The following is a 19,644-nucleotide window of genomic DNA, read 5'->3' on the forward strand; positions in this document are numbered from 1 at the left end:
CAACGTAACACGTAACACAAGAAATGTACATAACAGTAACAAGGCTATATACAGGGGGTACGATGAGCGGGGGTACAGCTTAGTCGAGGTCATTTGTAAAGTGACGATGCATAGGTATTTATCTCGTCTGGTAGGCTCGCGTCACTGGGCAGCTCGCGGCTGGGTTTCCCCTTGTAGTCTGTAATGGTTATCAAGCCCTGCCACATCCGACGAGCGTCAGAGCCGCTGTAGTAGGATTCAGTCTTAGTCCTGTATTGACGCTTTCCCTGTCTGAGGAGTAGCAGGATTTCTGATAAGATTCCGGATTACTGTCCCACTCCTTGAAAGCGGCAGCTCTAGCCTTAAGCCTGGTGCAGATGTTGCCTGTAATCCATGGCTTCTGGTTGGGAAATGTACGTACGGTCACTGTGGGGACGACGTCATCGATACACTTATTGATGAAGCCGGTGACTGAGGTGGTGTATTCCCCAATGCCATTGGATGAATCCTGGAACATATTCTAGTCTGTGCTGCAAAACAGTCCTGTAGCGTAGCATCCGCGCCATCTGACCACTTCCGTATTGAGTGAGTCACTGGTCTTTTCTGCTTTAGTTTTTGCTTGTAATCAGGAGGATAGAATTCTGGTCAGATTTGCCAAATGGAGGGCGGGGGAGAGCTTTGAATGTGTCTCTAGAGTTTGTTTTTTTCTTCTATGGCTGCACATGTTTCGGATTTAATTTTGCCTGCATTAAAGTCCCCGGCCACTTGGAGTGCCGCTTCTGGATGAGCATTTTGTTGTTTGTTTATGGTTGTTTATTTATTACACACAAATAGCCTAGTTTGGCAGGATATCAGTGAGAGCAACTCCTACAGTTGGTGATGAACTCTTCCTTACAGCTGGTGATGAACTCTTCCTTACAGCTGGTGATGAACTCTTCCTACAGCTGGTGATGAACTCTTCCTACAGCTGGTTGATGAACTCTTCTTACAGCTGGTGATGAACTCTTTCTACAGCTGGTGATGAACTCTTCCTACAGCTGGTGATGAACTCTTCCTACAGCTGGTTGATGAACTCTTCTTACAGCTGGTGATGAGCTCTTCCTACAGCTGGTGATGAACTCTTCCTTACAGCTGGTGATGAACTCTTCCTACAGCTGGTGATGAACTCTTCCTACAGCTGGTTGATGAACAGCTGGTGATGAACTCTTCCTTACAGCTGGTGATGAACTCTTCCTACAGCTGGTGATGAACTCTTCCTACAGCTGGTGATGAACTCTTCTTACAGCTGGTGATGAACTGCTGGTGATGAACTCTTCCTACAGCTGGTGATGAACTCTTCCTACAGCTGGTGATGAACTCTTCCTACAGCTGGTGATGAACTCTTCCTACAGCTGGTGATGAACTCTTCCTACAGCTGGTGATGAACTCTTCCTACAGCTGGTGATGAACAGCTGGTGATGAACTCTTCCTACAGCTGGTGATGAACTCTTCCTACAGCTGGTGATGAACAGCTGGTGATGAACTCTTCCTACAGCTGGTGATGAACTCTTTCTATAGCTGGTGATGAACTCTTTCTACAGCTGGTGATGAACTCTTTCTACAGCTGGTGATGAACTCTTCCTACAGCTGGTGATGAACTCTTCCTACAGCTGGTGATGAACTCTTCCTACAGCTGGTGATGAACAGCTGGTGATGAACTCTTCCTACAGCTGGTGATGAACTCTTTCTATAGCTGGTGATGAACTCTTTCTACAGCTGGTGATGAACTCTTCCTACAGCTGGTGATGAACTCTTTCTACAGCTGGTGATGAACTCTTCCTACAGCTGGTGATGAACTCTTCCTACAGCTGGTGATGAACTCTTCCTACAGCTGGTGATGAACAGCTGGTGATGAACTCTTCCTACAGCTGGTGATGAACAGCTGGTGATGAACTCTTCCTACAGCTGGTGATGAACGCTTCCTTACAGCTGGTGATGAACTCTTCCTACAGCTGGTGATGAACTCTTCCTACAGCTGGTGATGAACTTTTCTTACAGCTGGTGATGAACTGCTGGTGATGAACTCTTCCTACAGCTGGTGATGAACTCTTCCTACAGCTGGTGATGAACTCTTCCTACAGCTGGTGATGAACTCTTCCTACAGCTGGTGATGAACTCTTCCTACAGCTGGTGATGAACTCTTCCTACAGCTGGTGATGAACAGCTGGTGATGAACTCTTCCTACAGCTGGTGATGAACTCTTCCTACAGCTGGTGATGAACAGCTGGTGATGAACTCTTCCTACAGCTGGTGATGAACTCTTCCTACAGCTGGTGATGAACTCTTTCTATAGCTGGTGATGAACTCTTTCTACAGCTGGTGATGAACTCTTCCTACAGCTGGTGATGAACTCTTCCTACAGCTGGTGATGAACTCTTCCTACAGCTGGTGATGAACTCTTTCTACAGCTGGTGATGAACTCTTCCTACAGCTGGTGATGAACAGCTGGTGATGAACTCTTCCTACAGCTGGTGATGAACTCTTCCTACAGCTGGTGATGAACTCTTTCTACAGCTGGTGATGAACTCTTCCTACAGCTGGTTGATGCTTGGAGAGAACCGTGTTCTGATAAGCCCAGTCATTGCCAACAATTCTAAATGCCCCGTGGAAAAAAACACAGCTTTAATGGCCTCTATTGAAAGAGGAGGATCCCAGCTTTCCATTCTATTGAAAAGAAGAGAATCTCAGCTTTCCATTCTTGTACTATTTATTTCTTAACTCCTGTCAGTGACCACGTTTACATGCACAAAGTATTCCGGATAGAAGCTCATATCCAGCTTAAGGTCTTTTTTGGGATAAGCTGTTTACATGCACCTTTGATATCCAGCTGTCAAGTATGCCTGTACCCATGAATAAACAGAATATATCCTCATGGAAGTTCATATGGGTTAAGTGGAATAGTAACTAAAACAGGGACACTGACTGTAATGGAATAGTAACTAAAACAGGGACACTGACTGTAATGGAATAGTAACTAAAACAGGGACACTGACTGTAATGGAATAGTAACTAAAACAGGGACACTGACTGTAATGGAATAGTAACTAAAACAGGGACACTGACTGTAATGGAATAGTAACTAAAACAGGGACACTGACTAATGGAATAGTAACTAAAACAGGGACACTGACTAATGGAATAGTAACTCAAACGGGGACACTGTAATGGAATAGTAACTCAAATGGGGACACTGACTAATGGAATAGTAACTAAAACGGGGACACTGACTAATGGAATAGTAACTAAAACAGGGACACTGACTAATGGAATAGTAACTAAAACAGGGACACTGACTAATGGACTAGTAACTAAAACAGGGACACTGACTAATGGAATAGTAACTAAAACATGGACACTGTCTAATGGAATAGTAACTAAAACAGGGACACTGACTAATGGAATAGTAACTAAAATGGGGACACTGACTAATGGACTAGTAACTAAAACAGGGACACTGACTAATGGAATAGTAACTCAAATGGGGACACTGACTAATGGACTAGTAACTAAAACAGGGACACTGACTAATGACACTGACTGTAGATCTATAACCTCATACATGTTGCGGCATATACAGGGCCTTCCTAAAGTATTCAGACCCCTTCACTTCTACCACATTTAGGTAGGTTGCAGCCTTATTCTAAAATTGATTAAACCGTTTTCCCCCTCATAAATCTACACATAATACCCCATAATGAAAAAGCAAAAAAATGTTTTTTTAGAAATGTTTGCAAATTTATTTATTTAAAACATCACATTTACATAAGTATTCAGACCCTTTACTCAGTACTTTTTCGAAGCACCTTTGGCAGCGATTACAGCCTCGAGTCTTCTTGGGTATAACTCTACAAGCTTGGCACACCTGTATTTGGGGAGTTTCTTCCAAATTTCTCTGCAGATCCTCTCTAGCTCTGTCAGGGTGGATGGGGAGCGTCGCTGCACAGCTATTTTCAAGTTTCTCCAGTGATGTTCGATCGGGGTCAAGTCCGGGCTCTGGCTGGGCCACATTCAGAGACTTGTCCCGAAGCCACTCTTGCTTCTTGGCTGTGTGCTTAGGGTCGTTGTCCTGTTGGAAGGTGAACCTTCGCCCCAGTCTGAGGTCCTGAGCGTTTTTGAGCAGGTTTTCATCAAGGATCTCTCTGTACTTTGCTCCGTTCATCTTTCCCTTGATCCTGACTAGTCTCCCAGTCCTGCTGCTGAAAAACATCCCCACAGCATGATGCTGCCACCACCATGCTTCACCGTAGGGATGGTGCCAGGTTTCCTCTAGATGTGACACTTGGCAGTCAGGCCAAAGAGTTCAATCTTGGTTTCATCAGACCAGAGAATCTTGTTTCTCATTTTCTGAGTCTTTAGAAGCCTTTTGCTAAACTCCAAGTGGGCTGTCATGTCTTTTACTGAGGAGTGGCTTCCATCTGGCCACTCTACCATAAAGGCCTGATTGGTGGAGTGCTGCAGAGATGGTTGTCCTTCTGGAAGGTTCTCCCATCTCCACAGAGGAACGCTGGAGCACTGTCAGAGTGACCATCGGGTTCTTTTTATTTGATAAATTTACAAAAAAAATTGAAAAACCTGTTTATGCTTTGTCATTATGGGGTATTGTGTGTAGAATGATGAGGAAAAATATGCACGCAAAACGAACTGAAGTCTTATCAGAAACGTGTTTCATCATTTTCTCAGCTTTTAATTTCCTTAAAACCAGTGAAACTGATGACATTTTGCACAGGACCAATCTTTCCACTGTTTTGGAGCTATTTTCTCCTATAACAGGATGTTGGTGTGCATGTAGAGCTATAACATGATGTTGGTGTGCATGTAAAGCTATAACAGGATGTTGGTGTGCATGTAAAGCTATAACAAGATGTTGGTGTGCATGTAAACCTGTAACAGGATGTTGGTGTACATGTAAACCTGTAACAGGATGTTGGTGTGCATGTAAACCCGTAACAGGATGTTGGTGTGCATGTAAAGCTATAACAGGATGTTGGTGTGCATGTAAAGCTATAACAGGATGTTGGTGTGCATGTAAACCTGTAACAGGATGTTGGTGTGCATGTAAACCCGTAACAGGATGTTGGTGTGCATGTAAAGCTATAACAGGATGTTGGTGTGCATGTAAAGCTGTAACAGGATGTTGGTGTGCATGTAAAGCTATAACAGGATGTTGGTGTGCATGTAAAGCTATAACAAGATGTTGGTGTTATTGAACCTGTTTCAGGATGTTGGTTATTAAACCTGTAACAGGATGTTGGTGTGCATGTAAAGTTCCTAACAGGAAGTGTGGTGTAAAGCATAACAGGATGTTGCTGGGCAGGCTAAACAGGATGTTACTGTGCATGTCAACTATAAGCAGGATGTTGGTGTGCATGTAAAGCTATAACAGGATGTTGGTGTGCATGTAAACCTGTAACAGGATGTTGGTGTGCATGTAATTCCAGGCCTGACACACACACACCCGACTACATAAGCTTATTGAGTGTTATTGATGTTTCTATGACTGAGTCCTAGTTATTCATGTTTCTATGATGTGGGTAGGTCTTCCCCGGTGTTCCTCAGGAAGTGTGGTGTTAACAGGACTGGCTGTCTGCTGGGGAGGAACAGACTGTTACTACATATCACTACTACAGCAGCAGAGTACCGGTACACACACGCATACTACTACTACTACTACTGCAGCAGAGTACCGGTACACACACACAACATTTCACTACTACAGGACAGAAGTACAACCACTCACTAACACATAGGAACGTTCCTGTCTCTCTCTCTCATAGGAACGGTCCTGTCTCTCTCTCTCTCTCTCATAGGAACGGTCCTCTCTCTCTCTCTCATAGGAACGGTCCTCTCTCTCTCTCTCTCTCTCATAGGAACGGTCCTCTCTCTCTCTATCTTTTTCATAGGAACGGTCCTGTCTCTCTCTCTCTCTCTCTCTCGGTCCTCTCTCTCTGATAGGAACGGTCCTCTCTCTCTCTCTCATAGGAACGGTCCTGTCTCTCTCTCTCTCTCTCTCTCAGGAACGGTCCTCTCTCTCTCTCTCTCTCTCATAGGAATGGTTCTGTCTCTCTCTTTCTCTCTCTCTCTTTCTCTCTCTCTCTCTCTCTCTCTCTCATAGGAACGGTTCTGTCTTTCTCTCTCATAGGAATGGTTCTGTCTCTCTCTTCTTTCTCTCTCTCTCTCTCTCTCTCTCTCTCTCTCTCATAGGAACGGTTCTGTCTTTCTCTCTCATAGGAATGGTTCTGTCTCTCTCTCTCTCTCTTTCTCTCTCTCTCTCTCTCTCTCTCTCTCTCATAGGAACGGTCCTCACTCTCACTCACGCACTCACTGACTGACTCACTGACTGACTGGAACATTCCAGCAGTTAAATACAACAATCTATTTATGTGGATTTTGTACTGTATTGTTTCTTTAGCTGTACTGGCGTTCTGAGGTAGTTGAAATCATCTGAGGTAGTTGAAATCATCTGAGGTAGTTGAAATCATCTGAGGTAGTTGAAATCATCTGAGGTAGTTGAAATCATCTGAGGTAGTTGAAATCATCTGAGGTAGTTGAAATCATCTGAGGTAGTTGAAATCATCTGAGGTAGTTGAAATCATCTGAGGTAGTTGAAGGCATCTGAGGTAGTTGAAGCCATCTGAGGTAGTTGAAGCCATCTGAGGTAGTTGAAGCCATCTGAGGTAGTTGAAGCCATCTGAGGTAGTTGAAATCATCTGAGGTAGTTGAAGCCATCTGAGGTAGTTGAAGCCATCTGAGGTAGTTGAAATCATCTGAGGTAGTTGAAGCCTTCTGAGGTAGTTGAAGCCTTCTGAGGTAGTTGGGCGGCAGGGTAGCCTAGTGGTTTGAGTGTTGGACTAGTAACCGGAAGGTTGCAAGTTCAAATCCCCGAGCTGACAAGGTAGAACTCTGTCGTTCTGCCCCTGAACAGGCAGTTAACCCACTGTTCCTAGGCCGTCATTGAAAATAAGAATTTGTTCTTAACTGACTTGCCTAGTTAAATAAAGGAAAAATAAAAATAATAAAATTTGAAACTATGTGAGGTAGTTGAAGCCATCTGAGGTAGTTGAAGCCATCTGAGGTAGTTGAAGCCATCTGAGGTAGTTGAACAAAATCCCTTGCCATCTGAGGTAGTTGAAGCCATCTGTTTGAAGCCATCTGAGGTAGTTGAAGCCATCTGAAAATCTGAAGTTGAAGCCATCTGTTTTAGCCATCTGAGGTCGTTGAAGCCATCTGAGTTAAATCTGAAAGTTGTAAAATAAAATAATAAAATCTGAAAAGCTATCTGAGGTAGTTGAAGCCATCTGAGGTAGTTGAAGCCATCTGAGGTAGTTGAAGCCATCTACAGGTTGTGTTTTCACTCTGACATGTCATGAACATGGAATTACTGTCCCACAGAGATGTGCTCCAGTCTGGCCCCGCCCCCGCTGGCTGCTGATTTGCCAGTTGGAGAGAGGGTGGAGCAGATGAGAGCCTGTCTGAGTAAGTCATTGGCTGACGGGGCAGGGGGTGTGATCATGACTTATGACATCATCCAGGTATACAAGACACTGGTGCTGAGCTATGGTATCTCCTTGGAAGGACCCTGTGAAGACATGAAGGTACAGATACACACAGATACACACAGATAGATATACACACACACACACAGATATATACACACACACACACACACACACACACACACACACACACACACACACACACACACACACACACACACACACACAGACAGACATTTATATACAAGCTGTGTAGGTGGAGTTTTATCTAACTGTGTGTGTCTATCTCTGTCTGTGTGTGTGTGTGTGTCTATCGTCTGTCTGTGTGTCTGTCTATCTGTGTGTGTCTGTCTATCTGTGTGTGTCTGTGTGAGTTTAGGTGGCGTCTTGGCTGTTGGACCCGGGTAGTGAGGAGAGAACTCTAACCAACATGGTCACCTGCTACTGTCCCTCAGAACTACTGCTGCTGGATGGACACACACACTCCCCTCGCCTACGAGCAGCCATAGACAGCGTGCTAATACACAGCACCATGGGTCACCTCACTACCCTGCTGGAGAAAGATGGACTGATAGGTAAGGAACACATCTGACAGCCGGACTTCTACCTTATGTCTCAGTTTTTGATCATTCTGTTTCTGTTCTGTCTCTCTGTCTCTCTCTCTCTGTCCATCTCTCTCTCTCTCGCTGTCTCTCTCTGTCTGTCTCTCTGTCTCTCTCTCTGGGGTGTCTGTCATCTGTGTGTATGTAGATGTGTTCCGCAGTGTGGAGATGCGTTCCCAGGTGTGCCTGGCGCTGCTAGAGCTGAATGGGATTGGCTTCAGCTGGGAGGAATGTGACAGGCAGAAACACGTGATGCAGGCCAAGCTGTCAGCTCTGGAGACACAGGCCTACAGCCTTGCTGGACACAACTTCTCTCTGACTAGCACCGAGGATGTGGCACAGGTAGGGAGGGGGAGTGGGGGTTCTAGGGCTTCCCCAAAATCACCTCCGGACCACCAGACATTTCATATATTTGTTGTTTATTTGTTGTAACTATCATCATGGTCTTGACTAGGTGTTCAGGGTATCACCAAGGTCTTGACTAGGTGTTCAGGGTATCGCCAAGGTCTTGACTAGGTGTTCAGGGTATCGCCAAGGTCTTGACTAGGTGTTCAGGGTATCACCATGGTCTTGACTAGGTGTTCAGGGTATCGCCAAGGTCTTGACTAGGTGTTCAGGGTATCGCCAAGGTCTTGACTAGGTGTTCAGGGTATCACCAAGGTCTTGACTAGGTGTTCAGGGTATCGCCAAGGTCTTGACTAGGTGTTCAGGGTATCGCCAAGGTCTTGACTAGGTGTTCAGGGTATCACCATGGTCTTGACTAGGTGTTCAGGGTATCACCATGGTCTTGACTAGGTGTTCAGGGTATCACCAAGGTCTTGACTAGGTGTTCAGGGTATCGCCACGGTTTTGACTAGGTGTTCAGGGTTTCACCAAGGTTACCACAACATCTCAAGGGGAGAGAAGTATTGTTCTAAGGTTCTGCATCATCATGTCTGTTTGTCTGTCTGTTCCTCCTACTCTGTTGTTGACGTGCGTCTCTGTGTGGGGGTGTCTGTTTGTGTGGGTGTCTGTCTCTGTGTGTGTGTGTCAGGTGTTGTTCCGTGAGCTGCGCCTGCCTCCCAACTGTGATTTGAGCGGGGGGAGGGGTAAGAAGACCCTGGGGTACAGCAGGAGAGGAACAGGACGCGCCGGGTTGGGGAAACCGTTCAGTACCACCAAGGTAACACACAGACACACAGTGAAGTTATTGGTCCTGCTCTGTGACATCATATGTGAATAAAAGGTGACATCATCAGGACATCCTGGAGAAGCTCAGTTCCCTCCACCCGTTGCCGGGGGTGATTCTGGAGTGGAGGAGGATCACCAACGCCTTGACAACGGTGGTGTTTCCCCTGCAGAGAGAGAAACGACATCACCCCCTGCTGGTTATGGATAGAATACATCCTGTCTCCCAGACACACACTGCTACAGGTAACACACACTGCTACAGGTAACACACACTGCTACAGGTAACACACACTGCTACAGGTAACACACACTGCTACAGGTAACACACACACACTGCTACAGGTAACACACACACACACTGCTACAGGTAACACACACACACACTGCTACAGGTAACACACACACACACTGCTACAGGTAACACACACACACACTGCTACAGGTAACACACACACACTGCTACAGGTAACACACACACTGCTACAGGTAGCACACACACCGCTACAGGTAACACACACACACACTGCTACAGGTAATCTATCTCAAGATGAATGTACTGCCTATGACTGGTCCACCTAGCTATCTGGAGATGAATGTACTGACTATGACTGGTCCACCTAGCTATCTGGAGATTATTGTACTGCCTATGACTGGTCCACCTAGCTATCTGGAGATGAATGTACTGACTATGACTGGTCCACCTAGCTATCTGTAGATGAATGTACTGACTATGACTGGTCCACCTAGCTATCTGTAGATGAATGTACTGACTATGACTGGTCCACCTAGCTACAGTGCCTTGCGAAAGTATTCGGCCCCCTTGAACTTTGCGACCTTTTGCCACATTTCAGGCTTCAAACATAAAGATATAAAACTGTATTTTTTTTGTGAAGAATCAACAACAAGTGGGACACAATCATGAAGTGGAACGACATTTATTGGATATTTCAAACTTTTTTATGAATGAAAAAAATGAAAAATGAAAAACTGAAAAATTGGGCGTGCAAAATTATTCAGCCCCTTTACTTTCAGTGCAGCAAACTCTCTCCAGAAGTTCAGTGAGGATCTCTGAATGATCCGATGTTGACCTGAATGACTAATGATGATAAATACAATCCACCTGTGTGTAATCAAGTCTCCGTATAAATGCACCTGCACTGTGATAGTCTCAGAGGTCCGTTAAAAGCGCAGAGAGCATCATGAAGAACAAGGAACACACCAGGCAGGTCCGAGATACTGTTGTGAAGAAGTTTAAAGCCGGATTTGGATACAAAAAGATTTCCCAAGCTTTAAACATCCCAAGGAGCACTGTGCAAGTGATAATATTGCAATGGAAGGAGTATCAGACCACTGCAAATCTACCAAGACCTGGCCGTCCCTCTAAACTTTCAGCTCATACAAGGAGAAGACTGATCAGAGATGCAGCCAAGAGGCCTATGATCACTCTGGATGAACTGGAGAGATCTACAGCTGAGGTGGGAGACTCTGTCCATAGGACAACAATCAGTCGTATATTGTACAAATCTGGCCTTTATGGAAGAGTGGCAAGAAGAAAGCCATTTCTTAAAGATATCCATAAAAAGTGTCATTTAAAGTTTGCCACAAGCCACCTGGGAGACACACCAAACATGTGGAAGAAGGTGCTCTGGTCAGATGAAACCAAAATTGAACTTTTTGGCAACAATGCAAAACGTTATGTTTGGCGTAAAAGCAACACAGCTCATCACCCTGAACGCACCATCCCCACTGTCAAACATGGTGGTGGCAGCATCATGGTTTGGGCCTGCTTTTCTTCAGCAGGGACAGGGAAGATGGTTAAAATTGATGGGAAGATGGATGGAGCCAAATACAGGACCATTCTGGAAGAAAACCTGATGGAGTCTGCAAAAGACCTGAGACTGGGACGGAGATTTGTCTTCCAACAAGACAATGATCCAAAACATAAAGCAAAATCTACAATGGAATGGTTCAAAAATAAACATATCCAGGTGTTAGAATGGCCAAGTCAAAGTCCAGACCTGAATCCAATCGAGAATCTGTGGAAAGAACTGAAAACTGCTGTTCACAAATGCTCTCCATCCAACCTCACTGAGCTCGAGCTGTTTTGCAAGGAGGAATGGGAAAAAATGTCAGTCTCTCGATGTGCAAAACTGATAGAGACATACCCCAAGCAACTTACAGCTGTAATCGCAGCAAAAGGTGGTGCTACAAAGTATTAACTTAAGGGGGCTGAATAATTTTGCACGCCCAATTTTCAGTTTTTGAGTTGTTAAAAAAGTTTGAAATATCCAATAAATGTCGTTCCACTTCATGATTGTGTCCCACTTGTTGTTGATTCTTCACAAAAAAATACAGTTTTATATCTTTATGTTTGAAGCCTGAAATGTGGCAAAAGGTTGCAAAGTTCAAGGGGGCCGAATACTTTCGCAAGGCACTGTATCTGTAGATGAATGTACTGACTATGACTGGTCCACCTAGCTATCTGTAGATGAATGTACTGACTATGACTGGTCCACCTAGCTATCTGGAGATGAATGTACTGATGGATGACTACAATGTAATGTAATGTAGACACACACTGATCATTTATACATCAGTCTGCTTGTGTATGTTGTGATGGATTCTTGTCTCTCTCCGTGTCTGTCTCCGTGTCTGTCTGCGTGTCTGTCTACGTGTCTGTCTGCGTGTCCTTCTACGTGTCTGTCTGCGTGTCCTTCTACGTGTCCTTCTACGTGTCTGTCTACGTGTCTGTCTACGTGTCTGTCTACGTGTCTGTCTACGTGTCTGTCTACGTGTCTGTCTACGTGTCTGTCTGCGTGTCTGTCTACATGTCTGTGCACAGGCAGAGTGAGCTTCACAGAGCCAAACATCCAGAACGTTCCGAAGGACTTTGAGATCCAGATGGCCTCTGTGGTGGAGGAGAGCCCGCCCTCACAAGATGGCCGCCGGACTGGGTGGGAATAACTATTTATTATACTGTTAAAATATCTATAACTACTAACCATAACCTTGACAAGATGGATGCCGGACTGGGTGGGAATAACCATCTATAACTACTAACCCTAACCTTGACAAGATGGCTGCCGGACTGGGTGGGAATAACCATCTATAACTACTAACCCTAACCTTGACAAGATGGATGCCGGACTGGGTGGGAATAACCATCTATAACTACTAACTAAGACATCATTACAGATAGCCAGGGGAACACTCCAACACTCAGACATCATTACAGATAGCCAGGGGCACACTCCACTCCAACACTCAGACATCATTACAGATAGCCAGGGGTACACTCCAACACTCAGACATCATTACAGATAGCCAGGGGAACACTCCAACACTCAGACATCATTACAGATAGCCAGGGGGCACACTCCAACATCATTACAGATAGCCAGGGGAACACTCCAACACTCAGACATCATTACAGATAGCCAGGGGAACACAATAACACTCAGACAGCATTACAGATAGCCAGGGGAACACTCAGACATCATTACAGATAGCCAGGGGAAAACTCAAATCAAATCAAATTTATTTATATAGCCCTTCGTACATCAGCTGATATCTCAAAGTGCTGTACAGAAACCCAGCCTAAAACCCCAAACAGCAAGCAATGCAGGTGTAGAAGCACGGTGGCTAGGAAAAACTCCCTAGAAAGGCCAAAACCTAGGAAGAAACCTAGAGAGGAACCAGGCTATGTGGGGTGGCCAGTCCTCTTCTGGCTGTGCCGGGTGGAGATTATAACAGAACATGGCCAAGATGTTCAAATGTTCATAAATGACCAGCATGGTCCAATAATAATAAGGCAGAACAGTTGAAACTGGAGCAGCAGCACGGCCAGGTGGACTGGGGACAGCAAGGAGTCATCATGTCAGGTAGTCCTGAGGCATGGTCCTAGGGCTCAGGTCCTCCTCCGAGAGAGAGAAAGAAAGAGAGAAAGAGAGAATTAGAGAGAACACACTTAAATTCACACAGGACACCGAATAGGACAGGATAAGTACTCCAGATATAACAAACTGACCCTAGCCCCCCGACGCATAAATACTGCAGGGGTCAGGAGACACTGTGGCCCCATCCGAGGACACCCCCGGACAGGACCAAACAGGAAGGATATAACCCCACCCACTTTGCCAAAGCACAGCCCCCACACCACTAGAGGGATATCTTCAACCACCAACTTACCATCCTGAGACAAGGCTGAGTATAGCCCACAAAGATCCCCGCCACGGCACAACCCAAGGGGGGGCGCCAACCCAGACAGGGAGATCACATCAGTGAATCAACCCACTCAGGTGACGCACCCCTCCCAGGGACGGTATGAGAGAGCCCCAGTAAGCCAGCCCCTGTAATAGGGTTAGAGGCAGAGAATCCCAGTGGAAAGAGGGGAACGCTGCATTTCTGTTTATTGAGTCCGACAGATCAGAGGCAATAGGGATAACCAAGTGCGCAAATTGGCACATTTTCCTGTCCTAAGCATTTAAAATGTAACGAGTACTTTTGGGTGTCCACTCACTGACTCACCCAATGATATGTCCACTCACTGACTCACCCAATGACATTTCCACTGACTCACCCAATGATATGTCCACTGACTCACCCAATGATATGTCCACTGACTCACCCAATGATATGTCCACTGACTCACCCAATGATATGTCCACTCACTGACTCACCCAATGATATGTCCACTCACTGACTCACCCAATGACATTTCCACTGACTCACCCAATGATATGTCCACTCACTGACTCACCCAATGACATTTCCACTGACTCACCCAATGATATGTCCACTCACTGACTCACCCAATGATATGTCCACTCACGGACTCACCCAATGATATGTCCACTCACTGACTCACCCAATGATATGTCCACTCACTGACTCACCCAATGACATTTCCACTGACTCACCCAATGATATGTCCACTCACTGACTCACCCAATGACATTTCCACTGACTCACCCAATGATATGTCCACTCACTGACTCACCCAATGACATTTCTACTGACTCACCCAATGACATTTCTACTGACTCACCCAATGATATGTCCACCCACTGACTCACCCAATGACATTTCTACTGACTCACCCAATGATATGTCCACTCACTGACTCACCCAATGACATTTCCACTGACTCACCCAATGATATGTCCACTCACTGACTCACCCAATGACATTTCCACTGACTCACCCAATGATATGTCCACCCACTGACTCACCCAATGATATGTCACTGACTCACCCAATGATATGTCCACTCCACTGACTCACCCAATGATATGTCCACTCACTGACTCACCCAATGATATGTCCACTCACTGACTCACCCAATGACATTTCCACTGACTCACCCAATGATATGTCCACTCACTGACTCACCCAATGATATGTCCACTCACTGACTCACCCAATGACATTTCCACTCACTGACTCACCCAATGATATGTCCACCCACTGACTCACCCAATGATATGTCCACTCACTGACTCACCCAATGATATTTCCACTGACTCACCCAATGACATTTCCACTGACTCACCCAATGATATGTCCACTCACTGACTCACCCAATGACATTTCCACTGACTCACCCAATGACATTTCCACTGACTCACCCAATGACATTTCCACTGACTCACCCAATGATATGTCCACTCACTGACTCACCCAATGACATTTCCCTCACCCAATGATATGTCCACTCACCTCAATGACATTTCCACTGACTCACCCAATGATATGTCCACCCACTGACTCACCCAATGATATGTCCACTCACTGACTCACCCAATGACATTTCCACTGACTCACCCAATGACATTTCCACTGACTCACCCAATGATATGTCCACCCACTGACTCACCCAATGACATGTCCATTCAGGCTCAATACAAGATACTCCGGCTGTAGGCTAAAATGGTGCTGTTTGCAAAATTTTGGGAGTTGAGAAATAACTTTGGTAGCTACGGACAGATGAGATTCTCCTCTTTTCAGTAGGCATAGCCAAACTGTTTACCCACAATTGTATTTGTATGCTCACTAACAGCCGCAGCTCAACAATCAGCTGTTTGGTATTTTCCGAACTGCTCATATTCCGGGCCTCCCGACTGCCTGGGTGCTTAAAAACAATCCGCAGAATAAGCTCATGATGTTCTTCCTTCTCAGTCGGGGCCGTTCCAGGCTGATCAGACCTCCTCCTCCTGAAGGGGCCGTGGCCTTCTCCGTCAGCATGAGACACGCCTTTGTACCTTTCACAGGTAACTCCTCCACCTAACACCTTTCACAGGTAACTCCTCTACCTAACACCTTTCACAGGTAACTCCTCCACCTAACACCTTTCACAGGTAACTCCTCTACCTAACAACTTTCACAGGTAACTCCTCCACCTAACACCTTTCACAGGTAACTCCTCTACCTAACACCTTTCACAGGTAACTCCTCTACCTAACACCTTTCACAGGTAACTCCTCTACCTAACACCTTTCACAGGTAACTCCTCTACCTAACACCTTTCACAGGTAACTCCTCCACCTAACACCTTTCACAGGTAACTCCTCTACCTAACACCTTTCACAGGTAACTCCTCCACCTAACACCTTTCACAGGTAACTCCTCCACCTAACACCTTTCACAGGTAACTCCTCTACCTAACACCTTTCACAGGTAACTCCTCCACCTACCATGTCAGGCAGGCCACAGAGAGTCTATACTAATGGTACTATGTCAGACAGGCTATACTAATGGTACCATGTCAGACCGCTTACTGCCAGGCCACAGAGAGTCCATACTAATGGTACCATGTCAGACTGCTTACTGCCAGGCCACAGAGAGTCTATACTAATGGTACCATGTCAGGCAGGCCACAGAGAGTCTATACTAGTGGTACCATGTCAGACAGCTTACTGCCAGGCCACAGAGAGTCTATACTAATGGTACCATGTCAGGCAGGCCACAGAGAGTCTATACTAATGGTACCATGTCAGGCAGGCCACAGAGAGTCTATACTAATGGTACCATGTCAGACAGGCCACAGAGAGTCTATACTAATGGTACTGTGTCAGACCACTTACTACCAAGCCACAGAGAGTCTATACTAATGGTACTATGTCAGACAGGCCACAGAGAGTCTATACTGATGGTACCATGTCAAACAGGCCACAGAGAGTCTATACTAATGGTACCATGCCAGACAGGCCACAAAGAGTCTATACTAATAGTACTATGTCAGACAGGCCACAGAGTCTATACTAATGGTACCATGTCAGGCAGGCCACAGAGAGTCTATACTAATGGTACCATGTCAGACAGCTTACTGCCAGGCCACAGAGAGTCTATACTAATGGTACCATGTCAGCCAGGCCACAGAGAGTCTATACTAATGGTACCATGACAGACAGGCCACAGAGAGTCTATACTAATGGTACCATGTCAGACAGGCCACAGAGAGTCTATACTAATGGTACCATGACAGCCAGGCCACAGAGAGTCTATACTAATGGTACCATGACAGCCAGGCCACAGAGTCTATACTAATGGTACCATGTCAGAGTGGCCACAGAGAGTCTATACTAATGGTACCATGACATCCAGGCCACAGAGAGTCTATACTAGTGGTACCATGTCAGACAGCTTACTGCCAGGCCACAGAGAGTCTATACTAATGGTACTGTGTCAGACCACTTACTACCAGGCCACAGAGAGTCTGCCTGTCCGTCCGCCCGTGTGTCTGTCTGTCTGTCCGTCCGCCCGTGTGTCTGTCTGCCTGTCCGTCCGCCCGTGTGTCTGTCTGCCTGTCCGTCCGCCCGTGTGTCTGTCTGCCTGTCCGTCCGCCCGCCCGCCCGCCCGCCTGCCTGTCCGTCCGCCCGTGTGTCTGTCTGCCTGTCCGTCCGCCCGTGTGTCTGTCTGCCTGTCCGTCCGCCCGTGTGTCCGCCTGCCTGTCTGCCTGTCCGTCCGCCCGCCTGCCTGTCCGTCCGCCCGTGTGTCTGTCTGCCTGTCCGTCCGCCCGCCTGCCTGTCTGCCTGTCCGTCCGCCCGCCTGCCTGTCCGTCCGCCCGTGTGTCTGTCTGCCTGTCCGTCCGCCCGTGTGTCTGTCTGCCTGTCCGTCCGCCTGCCTGTCTGCCTGTCCGTCCGCCCGCCTGCCTGCCTGTCCGTCCGCCCGTGTGTCTGTCTGCCTGTCCGTCCGCCCGCCCGCCCGCCTGTCCGTCCGCCCGTGTGTCTGTCTGCCTGTCCGTCCGCCCGTGTGTCTGTCTGCCTGTCCGTCCGTCTGCCTGTCTGCCTGTCCGTCCGCCCGCCTGCCTGTCTGCCTGTCCGTCCGCCCGTGCCTGCCTGTCCGTCCGCCCGCCTGTGTCTGTCTGCCTGTCCGTCCGCCCGCCTGCCTGTCTGCCTGTCCGTCCGCCCGCCTGCCTGTCTGCCTGTCCGTCCGCCCGCCTGCCTGTCCGTCCGCCCGTGTGTCTGTCTGCCTGTCCGTCCGCCCGTGTGTCTGTCTGTCTGCCTGTCCGTCCGCCTGCCTGTCTGCCTGTCCGTCCGCCCGCCTGCGCGCCTGCCTGTCCGTCCGCCCGTGTGTCTGTCTGCCTGTCCGTCCGCCCGTGTGTCTGTCTGCCTGTCCGTCCGCCCGTGTGTCTGTCTGCCTGTCCGTCCGCCCGTGTGTCTGTCTGCCTGTCCGTCCTATTTGAAGCACCCTGTCCGTCCTATTTGAAGCACCCTGTCCGTCCTATTTGAAGCACCCTGTCCGTCCTATTTGAAGCACCCTGTCATTCCTGAAGTTGTATTGTATTGAATAGCTGCAATATTTCTGTGATCCAGTTGACTACTTCAAAATGGTGAAAGGCCTCAATGGTAAAATAGTCTTTGGGCCAAGAGGGCCCTCTATCCAACCCTACCTGTGTGTGTCAGATGCTTTTATCCAAAGCGATTAACAGTCATGCGTGTATACATTTTACAAATGGTAACCCCAGCGGGAGTTGAACCCACAACCCTTGATGGGTAAGCTCCATGCTCTACCGACTGAGCCACATAGGACCTTTTATGTTATTCCTAATTTCACACTCCCCCCCCTCAATTCAATTTAACATGTAAAAGCCTTTATTGGCAGGGGAAACATATGTTTACATTGCCAAAGCAATAATATATAATAATAACAATAATAACTAGACAATATACAGAAGTATAAAAATATGAACAGTCAACATGACACTCACAAAAGTTCCAAAAGAATAAAGACATTTCAAATGTCATATTATGTCTATATACAGTGTTGTAACGATGTGCAAATAGTTCAAGTACAGAAGGGAAAATAAATAAACATAAATATGGGTTGTATTTATTTACCCTGGAGTTTTGTTCTTCACTGGTTGACCTTTTCTTGTGGCAACAGGTCACACATCTTGCTGCTGTGATGGCACACTGTGGTATTTCACCCAGTAGATATGAGAGTTTATAAAAACAAGTTGGGTTTGTTATCAATCTCTTTATGGATCTGTGTAATCTGAGGGAAATATGTCTCTCTAATATGGTCATACATTGGGCAGGAGGTTAGGAAGTGCAGCTCAGTTTCCACTTCATTTTGTGGGCAGTGTGCTGTTTTTTTGGTTAATTCTTTCCAATGTGTCAAGTGATTATCTTTTTGTTTTCTCATGATTTGATTGGGTCTAATTGTGTTTCTGTCCTGGGTCTCTGTGGGGTGTGTTTGTGAACAGAGCCCCAGGACCAGCTTGCTGAGGGGACTCTTCTCCAGGTTCATCTCTCTGTAGGTGATGGCTCTGTGGGGTCTGTTTGTGAACAGAGCCCCAGGACCAGCTTGCTGAGGGGACTCTTCTCCAGGTTCATCTCTCTGTAGGTGATGGGTCTGTTTGTGAACAGAGCCCCAGGACCAGCTTGCTGAGGAGACTCTTCTCCAGGTTCATCTCTCTGTAGGTGATGGGTCTGTTTGTGAACAGAGCCCCAGGACCAGCTTGCTGAGGGGACTCTTCTCCAGGTTCATCTCTCTGTAGGTGATGGCTCTGTGGGGTCTGTTTGTGAACAGAGCCCCAGGACCAGCTTGCTGAGGGGACTCTTCTCCAGGTTCATCTCTCTGTAGGTGATGGCTCTGTGGGGTGTGTTTGTGAACAGAGCCCCAGGACCAGCTTGCTGAGGGGACTCTTCTCCAGGTTCATCTCTCTGTAGGTGATGGCTCTGTGGGGTCTGTTTGTGAACAGAGCCCCAGGACCAGCTTGCTGAGGGGACTCTTCTCCAGGTTCATCTCTCTGTAGGTGATGGCTCTGTGGGGTGTGTTTGTGAACAGAGCCCCAGGACCAGCTTGCTGAGGGGACTCTTCTCCAGGTTCATCTCTCTGTAGGTGATGGCTCTGTGGGG

The 19,644-nt window shown here is 47.0% G+C and overlaps 1 protein-coding gene across 1 annotated transcript in view; it reads left to right on the forward strand.

The window, feature by feature from the left end:
• The window catches only part of polq (polymerase (DNA directed), theta), a 228,183-nt gene that overhangs the window by 192,231 nt on the left and 16,308 nt on the right, over nt 1-19,644 (forward strand). The window contains exons 24-31 of the mRNA XM_042311239.1: nt 5,554-5,658; nt 7,408-7,610; nt 7,891-8,086; nt 8,262-8,455; nt 9,147-9,275; nt 9,352-9,526; nt 12,126-12,237; nt 15,461-15,552. Coding sequence (XP_042167173.1) covers nt 5,554-5,658; nt 7,408-7,610; nt 7,891-8,086; nt 8,262-8,455; nt 9,147-9,275; nt 9,352-9,526; nt 12,126-12,237; nt 15,461-15,552 — 1,206 coding nt within the window. The remainder of the gene's footprint in view (nt 1-5,553; nt 5,659-7,407; nt 7,611-7,890; nt 8,087-8,261; nt 8,456-9,146; nt 9,276-9,351; nt 9,527-12,125; nt 12,238-15,460; nt 15,553-19,644) is intronic.

The sequence above is a fragment of the Oncorhynchus tshawytscha genome, linkage group LG33, assembly GCF_018296145.1.
Source record: "Oncorhynchus tshawytscha isolate Ot180627B linkage group LG33, Otsh_v2.0, whole genome shotgun sequence".
Taxonomy (NCBI): Eukaryota; Metazoa; Chordata; class Actinopteri; order Salmoniformes; family Salmonidae; genus Oncorhynchus; species Oncorhynchus tshawytscha.